A 20,423-nucleotide genomic window follows, 5' to 3' on the forward strand; every position below is an offset into this window, starting at 1 on the left:
TATGAGTTTTGAATAGGCCTCCCTTCAGCATACACACTTTGTTCCCAATGCCAAAATTAGGTCACTGTAATTCTCTTTCTTAATAAAATATGGGTCCATGTTTCTTCTCTGAAGCCTGTTATGTAACACATCTGCTAGTGACTAATTCCACTTGTTACCATACAATTAGCTATTTAAAGTTCCTATAATATTTAAGAAAAACTAAATAATATTACAGGTTTTATGGTATTTTTTTACACTTTCTTATTGTTTTATTAAAATATGTAATGTCATAAGTCCAAGGTAAAGTTTATACAGTTTGTGCAGGTAGATTAAACCCATGCAGATTCATATGTTGGTGAGGGAGCAGGGTCACCAGCCATAGTAGCGAACTATACGACATGTGTTGAACTGAAATGAAAATGGTACTGGGTTCAGAGGTTTAACTGTGTATGTGAAATGCAGGGTTTTTTCAGTAAATTGAATTGTTTTGACAGCTGGTCCCCACAACTCTGTTGGTGTTGGTAGAGAGTCCTGCATGCCATGGCCATTTGTGGACTTTATCTGTAGGACCTCTCTAGGGGATCGAGAGAAACAAATTCTGTGTCACAGTCTGGAAACCAAAGCACGGGTCTGAGTAAAGGGCTGGACCAGTGACACACACGGGTCTTTTGCCACTGACCCACAGTTTCAGTGGCTGAGCTGCAGCCTGTAAATCAATTGTGAAGGACTGATGTGCCTCTTTTCTTCTTCCATGCCCATAAGATGCAGAAGCAGCCAAGCTCCAAATGTCACTTGCAGACTCCTTTTAAAGTTTCGCATTTGCAAACAAGCTAAAACTCGCTGTTATTGGATTCATGAGGATTTATTGCAATTATTTGTTCTACAGCATTCGAACCAAGTGCAGCTTTGCATTTTTGTGAATGATTCCCCTGTGAAACCCTAAAGACACTTAACTCAGATGGGTGTATGTAGTAGTTATCACTGTGCCATCTGCCCTAAAACTTGCACTTTTCATGAGATGCCACTGCTGGGACATCTGGCACTAAAAATATGTTTTCTGCATCATCTCACAATTGAGGAGGATGCCATGGCTGTTCAACTCAACAGGAGATTCCTTGAAGCATCCTTCTGTTACCTAACAGCTTCTACACTGAAACTATGCCCTTAAAGTGAGGAATGAATTATGCTATTAATAGCAGGCTATGTTTTTGCTTTGTGGCCTAGATTGCTCTTTGAAGAGAGTGGCACTTCTATCATGGATTGATTGATGTGTAGCCAGTCTGTCGTCTATCCTATAAATCAATAGTTGGTTTGATGGGACTAAAATGACTATGTAATATACTGTAAGTCAACTTCTATTAGCCATAGGCAAAAAAAAAAAAAAAGAAAAAAAGAAAAAGAAAAAAAAGAAAACAAAACAGCAAAATCAATGCACATCCATATTTCTCTATTTAGGCCTGTCTTGATGAACTGTTTCTATCTATCTATCTAGCCTGACACTGCAATATATTGATACTTTATTCTTAATTCCCTTTTTTCCTCATGAACATGCACACAAAATATTGTCTCTTGAGCCTAGGCAGTAGCAGCCAACGTTTCCTATTTCCAAGATGCGACTTGAGATACCATAGTAAAATTCTACTGTTTTGAGGAAAGATTGCTCCTTCTCAGTGGCTGGGCAAGAGAGTGTCACTGGGTTGGTATTCCACTGTGCTATGTGATGTTTTCTAGCCTGGGTAAAAGCCGTCATGCGATTCTGTGTGTTTTCTTGTAGGAGGTGGAGCTGTGCCGCATTGGCAGCCAAGAGAAGCTGGGACTGACGGTCTGTTACAGAACAGATGATGAGGAAGACACGGGGATCTATGTCAGCGAGGTAAAGACGGGATGGTGGGAGGGGTGCGGGGTGGAGGCGAGGAGCACAACAGGGAAAATAGGAACAAGTGCTCTGAGCCGGGGCTGCAGAAATGTCGGCCATCAGCCAGCCCTGTCACTTCCAATTCATTTAAATTATCAGTTTAAATTATGTTGCCCAAGTAGTGTAATTATTACTAGTGTGCTTGTTTAATCTGCATGCTTTTAACTACAACATCATAGTTAGGGAAGTACAAAGGAGTCTGAGCATGGTCTGAATTCTGAAATAAATTTGCCCTTGTGTGGGAAATCAGGCAGAATTTTTAAGGAGAAAACCTGCTCCACACCCTGCCACATTCTCCTGCTGCTGCAGCCTCACTAATCAGAACAATGACTAATCATTATTTCATTAGTTCTATTTTTTGTTGCAGTTATAGTATGCACACAAGAAATGTCAGGTGGAGAGAATAGCTTGGGAGGAGAATATGTGAGAATGATCTATCTTAACACTATTCATAGTTTAGCTAGAATACTGGCTCCCTAGATGGGATGAATCCTCAGGTTCTCTTGGCTTTCTCAGGAGAACATGGCAGAAGAACTCATTAGCATTCACGCTTTCTGGTGACTGTCCTGGATACATTGGATTGCCGATTTACCACCTTCATGTGACATGTTCTGAAACTCATGGACAGAGTGAATGGTAGAGAAAATCCTCCTGTATCTCAGTAAAGCAGATCGCATAAAAACAGGAGTGAAAAATATGATTCAATAACAGGCCAGCAGAAATGTCAAAGGATCTGAGAAACTCACCTTTAGATCAAGAATTAATATAAACTAGCCAAGAGTAAATCTTCCAACAGATGTATTAGCACTGCTATGAAGGTCCATCTTATCACCTCATGAGAAGAAAGAAAATACTGGAATCTTTTAATACGCTACAAAATTATATCCAAGATTTGCTGCTTTTCTTGCTCAGTAGAAATCTCTCAAACCTCTCTAAGTGAATGTAATTATATTGTCTTTTATACTTGATTAAGCACTTTGGAATCATTTTTTTTTCCTGTGACAATGCCCAAAAAGAAAATAATTTCTAACAGCTGTAGAGGATGTAACCTAGACTCAAATGCTTGATTTGAAAGAATAGCTTATGGCGTGACGAGGCAAAATAAATGATTTAAGATAACCATCAAGTGAAAGGTGATAGATAGAATTGCCCTGTGAGCAGTAGGTCATTTCTCAGAGATGAGCTGTAGTGACTTTGATAAACTGTTAATGGAGCCCTAAGCATCTATTTAAGTTAAGCTAACTCAGAATTAACTGACTCAGAACAGAACTATTATACAGAATCCCTGAATGATCTATATAATGTTGCTACTTTGCTGGAGGTTTTTTTTCTATTTCCTTGAGAGCTACAGAATTCCAGAAGAAATAACAGGTGGATAACTGAAACGATCATATAGTAGTAAATGTTTTGGTGAGGGAAAAGTAAATTTGCTTCTTTCCTAAAGATAGGCACATTTTTATAGAGGTGTCAGATGCTCCCAAATCAAGTCCGTAGTGAATTTCCAAGGCAGAGGAATTCTGCCATTAATTCTTAGTGCTCTGGCAACTGAAGGCTAGTGCCTGATGGTGACATAGAAAAATATTAATCTGAAAATTGCATGCTCCCAGCCCTCTCTGTCATTAGGCTTTTGTCTAAAACAAGCTTCTGTGATTATTCAGAGAACCTCTAAGTTCATATGACGGTGAAGAAAGCTATAAACTGTCTCTGTATAGAATAAGGAGTGGTATTGTTTCCAAATCTGCAGATGTGGTCATTTCCAGTAAAGATCTCTTCATATTTAGCTATTGAATATTGTCCTGTGCAGGTTGATCCAAACAGCATTGCTGCCAGAGACGGCCGGATCCGTGAAGGAGATCGCATTTTGCAAGTACGTGACAAGAAACTTCTTCTTAAACTCTCTCTTCAGATAAACATGCAGAGCCATTTTCTCTATGGATTGTTAATGGGGGAAGATAGTTCTCTTTGTTACTGTGATCGATGAGAAAATCCATGTCTGTCTGTTTTTTAACACAATAGCTGGGAGCTAGAGTGCATGTACTGAAAAATGAGAATGAGAAACTTGTTCTGGCTCATGCCCTTGTATTCTACATCTTTCTTTGCCACATTTATTAGCAAATCTCATTTTTCCTGTGTTCATCTCGGTGTCAATGCTAAACGGGGACCCTACAGACTTAGCTCTGGGTGTCAGAAATTTTCTGATAATTCACAGATTGTATAAATTGTTGTAAAACCTACTCATGCCATAAGTGGCAAGAGGCCTTTCATACAAAAGATGTACTCTTAGTAAAGGATGATCCTGAGTGAAGATGGTGAAGGGAGGTCATCAGATTTGTTTTAATATTTTTTTTCTTCTACCACTAAAATCTCACTTTTCTGAGTTCTGTGCTAATCCACCATCTTGGCTTCTTTCTTTTTCTTTGGTTTCTGCTGATCCACTCATGTAAAAAGCTGCTCCTGCAGCTGTCTAAGATAGATAGGTTTATGCAATAAGGCACATTGCCAGTAAGTGAAGATGATTAGCTGTTAGGTTTGGAGGAAGGAAAGAGGGCAGTTTAGCTGTAAAGAGAAGAAAATAGCTAGAATGATGGTAGGTTTCAGTTTTGAACTGGCAGTGAATAGCACATTTTGCCTCAGTGACAAAATCAAAAAACAACTACCAAAACCAGTAATTTGGAAACTTCTTGCTGCATTGTTGTATTTTAGTCCTGTTTTCCAGTTGATTTCCCTTGTATATTGACCTTTTTTCACTTAATCCCCAGCAGTAGCTACGGGCAGTGACACGTTGCTTTTCAGTAAACAGCTCCATAATTGCTCTTCATTAATTTAGGCACACAAGCTTTCTGGATGTTGCAAGATCAGTCTGTTCCTTCCCTCCAGTCTTTTCATTTCCACAGGAAACATCTTTGCCAAAAGCTGTAGCTGTATTTTTTACCTTGATATCAGCCTTGGGAATCTAGTTAATCTCCTGTGCACAATAAGATCTACAAGATGGCTTGCCAAAGTGGCCTGTGTTTCAAAAAGGAAATTTGAATGTCAGGGCTCTTTCAGGGGCTGCTGTTTTATTCTGTGTGGTCGAGAATGTAGCAAATGTTCACAGTACAGAGCATGTTCCCACACAAAACACACACAGCTACTGCAAGACGGCAGGGAAACCCTCAGTGGGACTCAGGGTTATGCAGCTACGTTACGGGATATCATTATAAATAGGAAAACTCACCAAGGAAAACAAACAGGCTACAATGGTGCTTTTAACTTTTAAACATCAGAAAACAGATGCATTCTTTTTCTTTTTCTTTTTCTTTTTCTTTTTCTTTTTCTTTTTCTTTTTCTTTTTCTTTTTCTTTTTCTTTTTCTTTTTCTTTTTCTTGTGAAAAAAACCTTTCATTACAACTTTTTATGCATTTTTAAAGTAAGGAAATGTATTCATTTTTTGCTACTTTCCTCTTCTAAAATTTAGGGATGAAACAGAGAGTGAAATAGAGGTCAGGCAAATATTTTCGAGTTTCTAATGAAATTCATTTCACTTGTGAGTAAAGACTCCAAGGGTGAGAGAAAGTACAGGTATTTCCGTGGTGCTCTTGTAGACTAGAGCATTACTTTAATGTCAGTACTGATATATAGCTATGAGTTTGATCATTAAAGTTAACACCCAGAGAGTTATGTGGGGTTTACTTTCATCTCTGAAAACGTATTGACCCTCTATCTGCTCTTATTGATGAGATAATTCAGAGAAATGGAAGTTGACACTGACATTATGTTGGGATTTTGTGGGGGTTTGGAGAAAGCAGGGTCCTTGAGTGGGGGCATTTTCTGTGAGCAGCAGGTGGCATTAGATTAAAGCTGGGAGGAGAAGGGGGGTACTTCTATTTCTATCTCATGAGAGCGTAGCACATTTCCTCAGGTTTTTGAACCTGAAATTGTTCACTTTCTCACTAGCCTCACACAACCTCAGCACCCCAGGGGATGCACATCTCCTGAGCAGTCACTCAGGTGTTGTGCAGGAGCTGAAGATCTACCCTGTGCCTCTCTGGGCACTGGTCTATGTCTCCACATTTCAGCTGAGGGCAGCTGTATGTTACCAGATGGTTGCCTGGTCTCCTACAGACCACAGTTATCCCTTCATGCAATCTTTGAAGTGTCTCAAGTGTTTTGCAGATTGCCAGTTACATGGTCAGGGTACACTGGTGTTTTCTTTAATTGAAACTAAAACCCTGGTTTTGAGTCATGGTGTTCAGGCTATGCACCTGCATGCGTGAAAAACTACAGCTTTCTCTGTACTGTTCAACTAAGAAGTTCCTGCTGCTTTGAAAATGAACCCTTACAGAAAACCTAAATATTGGGTGATATTTTATTTTCCTCCAAATGGTCAGATTCTTCTGTCTTCCAGTTTTGTCCTCATCCCTGTTCAAATAGACCATGTATTTTTTGCTGCTAGAGTGAAAATAACCCTGCTCTTATGCTGCAAATTGGACAAAACTGAATACATACGGAGAACATCATTTGTGTTTGGAATTTAATTCCCTTGAGTAGGATTTTTGGGCAGTACAGAATGTGTTTGTTCCAATGTAGTCCTGAACATAATTGTTTAAATGTAGTGAAAAAACTGCAGAAAGATGCCCAGAGAAGCACATTCTCACTGGTGAACTACTTTTATTTTGGTTATCCCCTTGTGACAGGAATGCATGCGTGTTGTGTGGTTCTGGATACTAAGCTGGACACACAAATATAAGATGATTAAATGGGAGAGCAATAAGCAGTGGCCTGTAAGTATTGCCTGGTGAGAGATAATACTGTAGCTCTCTAATTGGCTCTCTACAAGCCTACAGTATGACTGATTTCAGCTGTAGTATTACCAGTCTTGCTTCCACCAGCACTATTATCTCAGAGTGACACTTCCATTACTCTGAACGGAGAAAGATGAACGTCACCTGTCAGGGGCTGGTTAATTGTGTTGCTAGATGTATGTTACCAGGGCGCAGGTTGGACATTTATGAACATAACTGCTTCCTCTGATGTCCGCCATCCTTCAACGATCGATACAGCTCTTACAGTAAGCGCATAATTGAGTGAAGGCACTTACCACTGAGGGGCTGAAGAGGAGCCCATTGCATGAGCTTCATTGTCCATACATTCACCACAAATGAGCTGATATTTGCCCTTTATTGTATGTTGCTTTGTGGAAATAGAAACTAATGTGCCACTTTCATTTGTTTTCTAGATAAATGGCCAAGATGTCCAGAATCGGGAAGAGGCAGTGGCATTGCTCTCCAGCGACGAATGCAAGAAAATTGTGTTGCTGGTCGCGAGACCAGAGATGCAGGTTAGATTGAAGAGATGCACTGAGCTAGGATCCACATTATACTGTACATTCACTGTCACCATAACTAATGAGCAGCTGAGAGACAGCAATGCTAAAGTTCCTGACAAAAGAAGGAAAAAGATAATTCCAGAGCTTGGCTATTTCCTAGCCAACAAATAAAATAATGTGATATTTACTAGGGCTTGTTAGCCCAAAGCTAAGCAATTCCTTTTGCAGCAGATAGACTAAGTAGATATATAAATACATCTGACGGCAGTAATTATTAGCAAAGTACACTTAAAAAGTGCATGTTACTTGTCTAATATATCTTGTTCATTCTGGGGATATATTTCCCATACTTCTGTCATTTATATTGGCTTACACCATACTGCTGGTCATTGATGATGATTCTTTTTATCTTAAGCTCTTGTAAATGGACACATAAGCTATTAATTTAAGCATTAATAGTAGGAATTTCATTATGGTACTATTCAGCAAGCCTGATTCTAATTGTTTTCAAAACAACCAAAATTGTTACCTTTTGTTTGTATAAGAAAAAAAAACATGTATATGACAAGTTGTATCTTGGGAGATGCATTTTTAAAAGCTTTTAAAAATATTTTTAAGAATTTTTATATCTTTGCAGAGGGAGCTGTTAGGTTGTTCATCAGGCTAAAGGTGAGGTAGCAGTGAAATAAGAGTACTGTTTGTACTTCCCTTTATATTCTGTTTATAACCCATTCAAAGCGAAAGAGACACTATATTGTCACTGTTCTCTCCATCTGCCAGCAGTTCAAGCAAAGTTAGTTATGTTGCCATTTGTCTCTCATGCTATTGATCTGATATTTCTCAGCCTCAGTAGCTGCATACTCTGTATAGATTAAACTGAGTGAGAGTAATTCAGTGACATTTGGAATCTCTACTGCATTCCAGGAGTTATACAGAGTCACAGTTTCAGCATTCATTTCCATAAAATTGGTAATACAATACAGCAAAACAAAGCTATTCCTCAGTTTATATTGCAAAAGCCTTCATGAAATCTGAATAAGTTTTGAAAGAGTCATTTCAACAATAGTCTTAGGATTCTTACTAAATGCTTATTTTTCAGTAGGGAACAGAAAACCACCCACTTATAAAATTCTTGCCCAGGAAAAGGTCACTCTCTGTGTTTGTTTAGAATGATCAGCATAAAAAAGAAATTGATATAAGATAAGGAATTATACCAGTATAGCTTCCTGTGTAGACACTGCTTTCATTGTATAAAAATGTTTTGGTGTTTAGGTGTTGCTGTTTTATATTATTATTAGGTTTAGTTTTAGTGTAATTTTGGTGTTCTACAAATATATTTATGCAAAAATGAAGAGAAAGCAATAGTATTTCAGAAATCAGGTTGTCCTCAGACAGTGGATTTCAGCTACCTGTGTTGCTTTGACTCTGATAGTAAAGAAGAATGGGTTTAAGGAGGCTTTCATTTTCAGATGGGAAATGGTAATGGCAGTATTGCAATCTTGAAGATTGACTGCTGAGCACATTCATTCAGTAACAGGGAGGGACACCTCTGACCATTTATTTGCACAGTGAATACTGATGTATAATTAAGTTTTGAAGGAGAGCAGAGGAGCACACAGAACCTCCTGTTTAATAAATAAACAAGCAGCACAGGCATGTGCGTTCACACTGGTATAAGTACACCCAATGTATATCATGTTCTAAGTCAAGTATTTTTATTCTAAAAGTTGTAACATAACACAAGAATTCCCTTCCGTAAGTTATTGGAGCAGATTTACCCAAGTGGTCATGCTCCAGATTTGATAAGCCCTGCAGTTTCCTCCATTATGGAAAATTCAACTGTTCAGTTTCTGGTAGGGAAGGACTCATTCATCCTTTCTTTGGGAAAAAAATGAACAAGACAAGCAAACAAAACGGGTGACCTCTGAAAGGTGTTTCAGAATATGGTTTAAAGGACAAGCATAAAAATTAAGTGCCAACAAAAAAAGAACTAAGAACAGTCCCAAGCACTTGGAAGATAGCTCTTCCCAGGAAAACGTTTCCCAACGTTTCTCTTTGTTATAAGAGGAAAGAGTTAAATGGCACAGGCAAAAACACATCAGAATTTGAGAGAGAAACATCCAGAGTGAGGTCCTACTAATACGCAGTTAAAAGTACCACACAGCATCAATCACTGCTTGTACTGTTTGTATAACTTCAAACTACTGCTTACTGATTTGGTTTAATTTTTCATTTTGGCATCTGTGGGGCAGAGCTGTGTTGGCTTTGATGAAGTGGTACTTGTACTGCAGGTGCTGGTCCGCATTACTTCCCACTTGTTGTCTGAAGATATGCTCTTACTTTTGAATAGTTGGGACTTGCACGCTTTACCATCTCTTTGTCACACTTCTTCAGAGCAACAAAGATGATTGAGGGACTGGAACATCTATTGCATGAGGAAAGGCTCAGTGAGCTGGGCCTGTTTAGCCTGGAGATAAGAAGATTGAGAAGGGATCTGATCAGTATGTATAAATACATGAAGGAAAAATATAACAGGACAAGGGGTAAAGAGCATAGATTAAAATACAGGAAACTTCATCTCTGTATGAGGAAGAACTTCTTTCCTGTGAGGGTGACAGAGCCCTGGAACAGGCTGCCCAGAGAGGCTGTGGAGTCTCCTTCTCTGGAGATCTTCCAAACCCGCCTGGATGCCACCCTGTGCCACGTGCTCCGGGTGTCCCTGCTGGAGCAGGGGGTTGGACTAGATGATCTCTAGAGGTCCCTTCCAACCTTAACCATTCTGTCATTCTGTGATTCTGCAATTCTGCTGATGCCATCACCAATGGCAAAACAGGAAGTGTTTCTTTCCAATATTTCTCCTTTGATTAAAGCCAGGAGTGTCACAGACCAACATATTCTTTTCAACACACCATCTGGCAAGGGATTACCACCCAAATGGGTGAATGCTGGTGCATGTGTGCTCAGTGAGCAAAAGGGGAAGAGCAGGGTTGGAGACCAACTGCGCCTGTTTAGCAGTTTAGAAAGATGGAAAGGATGTAGAGACAGGAAAACTTAGTGTCCCTCAAATCCATTTTTTAATGTTATATTCACCAAATGTTAAAGCAGTATATTAACCTTAGGAAGAAACAAGCAGATAAGACTTCTTCCCAGGTACTCTACAAGTCACTGCCTAGTTCAGGCTCCTTTTTCTGTTTGTTTGTTTACCTGGCACATCAATAAGAAAACTGTGATAGAAGTACCAAATAAGGCTTCTATTGAGATCCTGGCACCCAGGCACAGCACTGGGGCAGGGGTTGTTAAAGGAAAGAGACCAATTGTCTCACGGCCCTATTAGTAACTCCCCAGTCCTTTCAGCGCTGGCCTCTTGGAGGTAATGAACATGACAGCTTCAGGATTATGTGCTTTGCCTTTCATACCTTTTGAAAGGAAATCATGTCTGTGCTGTGCAGTCTCCTTCATTATGAGAGAAAATCAGTCATACTGTTTCAAGAAAGGATAAAAGGCATGAGAGTTTCATTTTTTATCCTTTTTTTTTTCCTTTTTCCTTTTTGAGAAGTGAACTCCTGCAGCCTTGCATTCTGAAGAGAATCATTATGATAAAAAGAACTAGTCAAGCATTGCCATTTGGGTTTACCCTGTTGTAGCATGCATCCTTGCTAACATAATATAATGTACTAATGTATTCTTTGCAGCTGGAGGAAGGGTGGCTGGATGATGAAAGGAATGAATTCTTAGAGGAGTTAAACTTAGAGATGTTGGAAGAGCAGCATAATGAAGCGATGCAGTACACAGCCAATGAGGTGGAGCAGGTAGGACTGTTACTAAATGTATCATTTGAAATTTTACCAGGTATACTCTTTTATTACTAGAGAATAAAATGATATACTGTAAAATGGAGTCAGAGGCTTTGATAGAGCTTTGTCTCTAAAATGCTGCGATCGCCAGTACGCTGTAGGTAAGGAAAAGAGAACAGTAAATTTTTAGACCAAAGTTAAATGTCAAGTTTACAAACAAACAATTTAGGAAGCTGTGAGATTGGAAGTGCAGAAGTCTCATTTTTGCTGAGCTCTCATATTTATCGCCTCTTTAAACTCTAGAGTATTTTCTGTTTATATTTTATGTCATTCTTTATTTTTAATAGATTGTATCAGAGTTGAATCTCCAGAGCTCCAGACTGGGACTGGTGCTGCTTCTTGTTGTACACACACAGAGTGTAGCCAGCCCTTGCACCACAGAGCATGCAATCTTACTTTAAAACAAGAGAGAAGAGGTGTTAAAGCAAACAGGCATGCTGGTGGCGGAACAGTAGTACAAGCAGATTTTTCTTACACCAACAGCACAGAATTGGTCAGATGCTTTGTTAATGGAGACAACTAAACCTATTCTTAGGATAGTTTCAGTTTGCTATTGTCCTAACTCATACCTGCCTATATGTGCTGTAAGTTATATGACTGTGGCAAAGATATATGTGCATCCTCAGCTGTACAATGACATAAAGGGATGGATTTCCACCGTTGTACTTTACTGTGGGAGTTGTAAGCTGCCTTTTTCACAACTCTACCAGATGATCTGGCAGCCTACACGCTCAGTGGAGGGGAGGAAATAAAATCGAGCTTCATTTACTGGCTTCTGCATATCCGGAGCTGCATAGAAACAATTTCCATTCACATAAATTTGTTACTTAAATTTGTTTTTCCCATTCTGAATAGTTCCAATGCAGGGCCACAGGTATTTTTCTACAGAGTGAAGAGAGGGAGAGGGACTGAAAGCCATCTTCCACAAACAGAAAACTTATTTGCCTCCTAGAAGACCTCCAAATCCCACACTGCCTTGTCCAGGCTCCAGACCTGAATATCTGTCTAGTCCATTCGCTGCTCCCTCCCGACCATATGCCCTGACACTGGTCTATAGACTAAGTAACATCTCTTGGTAAAGCATAGAGTGGTTACCCAAAGTGGTAAAGCACTTTGCATAAATTAAATATTCCCTGGGACAAAGGCACTGACAGAATATCTTAGCTAGTAAGACTTATCTAGAATATGGTAGATCAGATTTCAAATCCTTCATCTTACAAGTGTTACAGTATTTGCACAAAGTAGAATAGCCCCCTGGTCAGAGTTGAAGGGAGCCTTGCAGCAGAATTTATAGCAGCCTTTCAGTAATGACCCCTTTTTGCAGGCTCATTTTCTCAGGTAAATGTGTCAACTATTGCACTGTTTCCTGCTTTGTGCTGAGAAGTGGTATCTTTTTAATTTTCTTAATCAAAATTGCTATCTGGAGCATCCACATATTTTCTGTCAGAGAGAATGCTTGTTCTTTGCAAAGCCTTTAAGTTTGCACAATAATATTTTCACAAAAAAACCCACTTTGGGGGAAAGTTCTTGCATATATCTACCTACAACCCCTTTTTAGTCCCTTTAGTCCTTCATGCAACATGCCAAGCCTCTGAAATCACTTCATATCCATTCCCTTGATATTGTGAAACTGCCTTTTTGCTGAATTTGGGATTTGGATAGTGTTAGCTATTGAATTTTGATGTTCCACAAAGTGGCTGAGTTTTTTCTTCCCCATTGAGATTTTATACTAATGTAGAGAGAGCTGTGCTTGAACAAATTACGGTTACTTGCTCTCCGCAGGTGTCTGATGTTAGACCGTTTGAAGTAATTTTAGGATAGCCAGACATATCTTTGCCCTTCTGCTGAGTAATCAAACCGGCCAAATGCAGCTTGGTGCATAATGGGACATCCATAATTTGTGGCAGCTTCTGCTTTTCTGGACTCCTTGGAGTGAGTCAGCAAGTCAGAAAATTACGTTCTTTACTCCTTGTTAGGCTAGGAGAGCTTGACAGTTTCCTTGGGTGAATCATGTAATACAATTGGAGCAATGAAGCCGCTCTTACTGCAGAGTATCCAAGCTCAGGAGCTTGAAGCTCCTTGGCTGATGGTAGAGGTTTCACCCCAGTGCCACTCCAGTGCCAACCATAATTTTTGTGAACCAGAACACAGTCCTCTGGCTCTGCGATCATCTGTCATCGTGAATCTCTTGGGCTGCTGGATTGAATGCACATTATAGCAGAATGTCCTTCCAAATATGAGTCTGTTTTACAGAATGCCATTTTAACCTCTACTGTGAACTGTCACAGAAAAAGAACTGTAGCATTTATAATAGAAGAATGGCAAAGAATTAAGTAGATAGTCGTATCTTTTACATGTGGTTTTGGAGCCACTATATAATTTAATCAAGGATTGTATCTTCTCTGTATAGCATAGTTCAGTAAACCTAAAGGAAAGATATAGTTCTCCATTACTATAACCTATTGTGTTTCTTCCCTGTTAGAGCTTCTCTGTTCATTGTAAAGCACAGATAACTTTCAGAACACATTTGCCATGCAGAAATTCTTATCAGTTTTATGAAATATATCAAAACCTATTAAGAAAGAATTGGTTAAAATAATTCATTTGTGTATATTCACAGCTGAAATGTAGAGAAAATATCTGGAGGAAAAATGTCTTTTGGGAGGGGCCTTTTTTAAAGGAACAGCCTTATTTGCCAAAGAACACTTTCCCCTTTAGTGCACCATTGAAATCAATCCCTATCTTCCCCCATGGCTTGAGTATCTCATATTTTGCCTACCAAGTCTTCCAGTACTGGGGAGACTGGCAGTTCCTCTAAGTGTGGCCAATCTCACTTTCATTGTCAGGGACTGACCAGTGAGCCCAGGTTTGCTAAAACCCTCAAAATGAATCTCACTGTTTTCAAATTTTAGTGACAGCCTGGGTCTTAAGCCCCAATATACAGCAAAAGTTGTAAAATGAGACCAGACAGTGCCTGAATTCCTGCAAGATTAGCCATTCTTATAGGCAGTAATGCTTACTGGAGCTGAAATACAGAACTTTTGAGGTTTATTTATTGCTTGATTGTATACACCAACAGCTTCACATTCTCATTATCTGCATTCTCACTGCAAAGATGAGGCCTACAGAGCCCTTTGGTATTTTAAAGGGAAATAATTGTGCAAGAGATTGACAATGTGTGTTTGAAAACCAACACTTTGTTTGAGAAGAGATAATAGATAACATTGACAAAAGCAATGCATTGATCACTGGAGACTGTTCTTCAAAATGCACTTAACTTGATTAGGTCTGTTAGCTTTCAAAATAAGATTAAAATAATCTCATGTTGGAAAAGGTTTCTCAGTCTGCACACATTTAGGAGCTTTGCTAAAGAGAAAGCCAGGGGCTTTCTTACTGGAGTCACAGTGGATTTTTTTTTTGGGGGGGGGGCAGGAAATATATCCCCCAAACATAAATTGCAATAAACGTCTGTATTACTTTCAGTCTTCATAAATGAATTGATTACTTGTATTCACATCCTGGTAAAGGATTTCCCTAAAAGTGGATGTCTGCTTTATGAGGAGAAGAATCTGAATGCCAGGACTCCCTGATACACAGATGCCCATACAACAGGTGTTTATAGTTGGTCTAATACATCCCAACCTTTGGGTTTCGGCAGAGAGGAGGAATGTGCTTTGCTATCTTTTATATGTTGTTTTATGTGCATATTGTGTGTATTATTTATGCTTTGTCTAACTTGAACAGATGACAGCATATTCTGTTCACACAGTCCAGATCAAATGGAATTTGAAGGAGCAAAATTTAAACTGCTGGTAGAAGTGGTGTGTAAAACAAGAACCATCAATTCTGAAAGCGCTGATAGCAAACTCTAAAGTCTCTCTCAACACCTAAAGATGCAAATAGGTACCTTAAGAGACTTTTCAGTGATGCCCGCACGTACGCTTGTTTAATGATGCAGCACCATGCTGGAGACGAGAAGGGAAGCTCTGGTAGCATCATGCAACTCAGCTCATGGAAGCTAAGTCACTGTGTTGGTACTGTGTGGATGTCACCCCTTTTTAAGGGATGAGTTTCATCATATGGATGCAAGTTGAGCTATGCCACTTACTTACCCTTCAAGCCAGAGAGTGGACTTCTCATTTGCTAGTGTAGATGGAGCCCTGCATTTGGGGAAGGTGCCCACCTCAATGGCCATTCTACAGCAGGGCTCTCCCGATCTGATGGAGCTGTCTCCCAAGTGTAAGTTGTATTTTCTGGAACAGAGAGAAATGAACTGCACAGTATAGTGGCTGGTGCACTCGTTTGGGCTGTAGAGGAGCCTTTTCTGCTGAGAGGTTTGGAGGCAGAGGAGGTCAATACAAGCAGGAGCAGCTACAAAGGACATGAAAGAAGGGATCAGAATTGCTAACACAGTGGCAGACACATGGAAGAGGTGGATTAGAAAAATATGAATTTGAATTCAGGTCTCCCAAGAATCTCAGTGAATGTCCTGGCCACTGGACTGCTTTCTGGATACTTTGGGATGTCATGAAGAATTTTGCAGGCGTTTAGTTTTGTCTCTCTGCAAAATATAAAATTTTAGAACTCTTAGAAAGCAAGTAGTGTGGGAAGACATTGAGTTCCCACCACTCTTCCAGCTCCTCTTTAAAATGTACCTGTATCTACTTCAGCCTTAAAAAATCTTCCAATTGACTTTTATGCTCTTTCACAGTAATGTGTTAACTGAGTAAAGAAAGAAGTAAATGGTAAGTGCAGAGAAACTCCATATTATCTTAAGTAATTCAGATGCTGTTTTTACTACTCTTTATATTCCATTTTTCAACAAAGCCAAGATACCTTTGCTTTTGAATGGATAAATAGACATATCTGAGAGGATATCTGATAGAGAAAAAAGCATACCTGTAAATTTTAGAAACTAGCAGATTTTTCATGAAAGTTCATCTTTTTCCATTGCACAATCAAAATCAAGTTCCAAAGAAATCTGATCTTACAACATCAATATACATTGAATATTTGCATAAGCTCTTGAATAAGAAGTATCCCCTGTCTGCTTCTCATGATGTTTAAATTTCTCCTCCATTTGGGGAGAGTGAGTGATAGTAGTTGACAGATTACAGATGTTGCTGCCAAGAGAATTACATGCTGCATGAGAATTTTTGCATATTTTTATTGCATATTTTATCATCATATGTTATATGTGCATAAGGATGGATGTAAGATGTACACTATTATTGTAAAGAGAACTTTTTCTTTACATGTCTTGTCTGAGACTGAGAAATTGCTAAAGCAACCCTTCAGAGATTTTTAACTAGTCTGTCACACACAGTGAATTCTTCTGGTGTTGTATTTCATTCAAAATTTATTTTATTTCGCTGTTACTTTCCATTTCCAGGTTGCTTTTGTTTTTTAAGACTAGGCCATTAGTTTTCCCTAACAACTGAGCAAAGAAAAGCAATTGAAGTGTGTATTATCACAGAGTCCAAGTTAAAGAGAACTGTTTTACTGTCTGTCAAAGTAGGAAGAAAATAATTTATTATGACAGTGACCTCTTTGAGTTTGTTACCTTTCATTGGATGCACTGTACCTTTTTTCTCCCTTGATTATTACTCCCATTACCCATAATTTTGTAATTATACCTCCTGAAAGAGAAAAAGCATTTGGTTGGTGCTATGTGCACTTAGATATTTGGGGAACAGGTGATATAAAGTGCACTCTGGGTAATTACTCTGTAAGGTGAAGAGGGAGGAATGCTTTTGCATATCCAATTTGAAAAAGAAAGAGCATACACCCTTTAGAGAAATATTATCTCACAGTTTTTGAATTAAAAGAATATGAATAGGTTAGGTACAATGAGTGGAGAGTGAATTAAAAAAAAAAAAAACAGCCTCAAAGCTTGACATTTTGCCAATGGCAAGCACTCAGTATTGTTCTACGGTTAATGGTAAAAGGCTGTTTTTATTTCTAAGGAACATAAACTCTAGCTAGGGAACACAAATGATCCTCAAGGCTGCAATACAGAGGTCTATTGAGAAAAAATCCTAGAATTAGCAAAAGATCATTGAAAGCAAGATGTGGAAGAAAGGAGCATGGAAAGTATAGTAGAAAGGGCTAGCCCTCTGCAGGCTTTAACCATGCCGGTCTTTATGTAGCACATAAAGAGTTTACTGGTTGAAATGAAAATGCCTTGGTGATGAAAATAGTTTCTTTGCACTCTCTTAGTTTGCACTAGAGTCATGGTTGGACTAGCTGCTTGCTCTAGTTTGTTTGTTTTTTTTTTTAATGATACAGGTACTAAAGCTTTTTCCCAAGTTTGACAGGATTTCAGCTTCACCAGTCCCTGACCATGATCCAGAATCAAAAACAGTGCACCATCTGGAGATCATTATCTTTAAACCCTGCGAAGAGATGGTTTAGCTAGAGAGGGGAATTTTGCTTTCTGGACTTTAGAAGATATGTCACTAGTGCTGCACTTAATCTATTTCACTCAGTATGGCCACCACAGCATGACTTTCAGAAATGTTTAAAAGCCATGAGCTTTAGGAGTGCTGTTTAGTGTTCTAATTCAGCTTAAATCAGATCCCAGCTGTTTAAGCAAAACAGAGCTGGAAAATATTCTCGTGTAATATGGGTCTGCATTTGATAATCATTTTGGTTTGCTCATTATTTTAGCCAAAGAAGCATGAAGAAGAAGATGGCACTACAGACACTGCAACCTCATCATCCAATAACCATGAGAAGGACAGTGGGGTGGGACCTACAGATGAAAGTCTGCGTAATGATGAGAGCTCAGAGCAAGAAAATGCACCTGAGGAGCAGAACAGTGCCACCCTGCAGAGCAAACGGGAGCTGGGTCAGAGCCAAGACACATTAGGAAGTGTTGAACTCCAGTGCAATGAAAGCTTTGCATCTGGAGAATACATTGAATCTGATTTCATAGGAAACCCAGATGAGGAATGTGAAAGGTTTCGGCAGCTCTTGGAACTGAAGTGCAAGATTCGAAACCATGGGGAGTATGATCTGTATTACTCGAGCAGCACGATAGAGTGCAACAGAAGGGAGCAAGATGGGGTAGAGCATGAGCTGCAGCTACTCAATGAGGAGCTGAGGAATATTGAACTCGAGTGTCAGAGTATTATGCAAGCTCACCGGCTTCAAAAGGTGAGGGATCAATACGGAGACATTTGGGCTTTGCATGATGAAGGGTTCAGGAACTATAACACCAGTGTTGATGTACAAAGAGGCAAACTGGATGATATAATGGAGCACCCCGAGAAGTCTGACAAGGACAGCTCCAGCGCGTACAACACAGCCGAAAGCTGCAGGAGCACTCCACTGACTGTAGAGCGCTCCCCGGATAACTCCCTCCAGAGGATGATAAGCATCACCAACAGGAAAAACCTGAGGAGCACCGTTGCGGCTAACCAGTTGTCCTCAGGACAAAGCAGCAGGGAGGCAACCTCATCCAAAACCAAAGTCACTGAACAAAACAATCCTGCTGAGGACACAGTGCTGGCTTCAGAGAGTGGAAAATTTACAGACCAAGAAAAGCAGAGCAGTGAGCACATTCCCTACCTGTCTCCGTATCACAGCTCTTCTTACAGGTATGGGAATATCCCAGCTCATGCAAAGCATTATCAAAGTTATATGCAACTGATCCAGCAGAAATCTGCTGTAGAGTATGCCCAAAGCCAGCTCAGCCTGGTGAGCATGTGCAAAGACTCACAGAAGTGTGCAGAGCCCAAGATGGAATGGAAAGTGAAAATAAGGAGTGATGGGACAAGGTATATCACAAAGAGACCAGTTCGAGACAGAATCCTGAAGGAACGTGCCTTAAAAATTAAAGAGGAGCGCAGCGGGATGACGACAGATGATGATACGATGAGTGAAATGAAGATGGGTCGTTACTGGAGCAAAGAAGAGAGGAAGCAGCATTTGGTGAGAGCTAAGGAGCAGAGGAGGCGGCGGGAGTTCATGATGCGGAGCAGGCTGGAGTGTCTTAAGGAAAGTCCACAGAGTGGCAGTGAGGGCAAAAAGGAAATTAACATTATTGAACTGAGTCACAAAAAGATGATGAAGAGGAGAAACAAGAAAATCTTGGACAACTGGATGACAATACAAGAACTGATGACACACGGTGCTAAATCTCCAGATGGCACAAGAGTGCACAATGCCTTTCTATCAGTTACTACTGTATGAACACAACTTCTTTCAGAGAGTGTACTACCAGTTTAGGTAGAGTACGATTGCCTCGTTCAATGTGGCATTTTTATATATTTTGTGACTGTTTATAGTTTGGCTTGTTTTGTAAGCAAGTAATTTTTCATTGTTTTTTCACGGTACCTTCTTTACCTGGCAGTCTTTCTTTATCCTGCAATATATTCATATTATTCATTTGTATAAAAAAAAAAAAAGAAAAGAAAAAACAAAACAAAAAAATGGAGAAGCCAATTACTTTCTTAACCTAATACATATCCTGTAAGTTAAGATCTGGATTTATTTCTCTAGCTTTCTTTTTTTTCTACTTTAGTAACAATACAATACCAAAACAAAATGCTTTATACTCTATCCTTGGCTTAACAAATTGTTAAAGTTTTACATCTTAGATTTCATCTATTAATAAATCATATGCCACATTCCATCATATAGATAAGAATGACCTTTTTCCAACAACACATTGTACAGTACATTTAACCTGTAAATTGCAATTGTATTTGTCCAAGTAAAGTGTAGGTGGGCAATTCTCCTGTGTTATGTAGTGGCATTGGTCATGTAGCTAGGCAATATGTGATAATTGTGAAGATGAAAGAGAAATAAATTATTGCTTATCTTTAAGAAAAAAAAGTCAAGACTTCTTTGATTTTAATTAAACATTTGCCTTTAAAGAATGAATTATTTCACCATGCCTGATTTGTGTAGCAGATAGAGATTTTGAAAACATAGTACACGATTCCAGGGAATAGTTCCAATGAATTAGGAACTTTAGGAATTTTCTCACCTGCTATTAGGTGGCACTAGGTGCTATTAGTTGATTGAATGATTGATTGATATTGTAGCTGTCAAACAGCTACTGTGTGCCTTTTCGCCAGATGAGCTTGCAATAAAAAAACAAAGCAGAGCACATGGCCAAATTTGAGCAAAATCTGATGCAAGAAAAACTAGCAGTGGCTCTTTATTTTCATAAAAAAGTGAGGTAAGAAAGAAATAGAGAATGAAAGACATCTAAATAAGTATTTAATTTTGTTGCTGAGATGCATCAAAGTGTTTCAATGCCCCAGTGGGACCCATCCAGGACTAACAAGGCAACTGGCAATCAAGGTGCCTAACAGAGTCCTTGTGTCTCCCTGCTGTAGAGGCTCTGAAACAT

At 39.3% G+C, this 20,423-nt stretch overlaps 1 protein-coding gene across 2 annotated transcripts in view; it reads left to right on the plus strand.

Annotated features, from left to right (window-relative positions):
- Window positions 1–19,900, plus strand: part of PDZRN4 (PDZ domain containing ring finger 4) — a 235,716-nt gene extending 215,816 nt beyond the window's left edge. For both annotated transcript variants that reach the window (XM_088524125.1, XM_010221240.2), the window contains 5 exons: window positions 1,757–1,855; window positions 3,702–3,764; window positions 7,116–7,217; window positions 10,898–11,014; window positions 17,729–19,900. In XM_088524125.1, coding sequence (XP_088380251.1) covers window positions 1,757–1,855; window positions 3,702–3,764; window positions 7,116–7,217; window positions 10,898–11,014; window positions 17,729–19,255 — 1,908 coding nt within the window. In that variant the 3' untranslated portion in view covers window positions 19,256–19,900. The remainder of the gene's footprint in view (window positions 1–1,756; window positions 1,856–3,701; window positions 3,765–7,115; window positions 7,218–10,897; window positions 11,015–17,728) is intronic.
- Window positions 19,901–20,423: the final 523 nt, after the last annotated feature.

Source organism: Tinamus guttatus, unplaced genomic scaffold, assembly GCF_059628265.1.
Source record: "Tinamus guttatus ecotype Peru unplaced genomic scaffold, ASM5962826v1 Tinamus_guttatus_pri_ptg000206l, whole genome shotgun sequence".
In the NCBI taxonomy this organism is placed as follows: Eukaryota; Metazoa; Chordata; class Aves; order Tinamiformes; family Tinamidae; genus Tinamus; species Tinamus guttatus.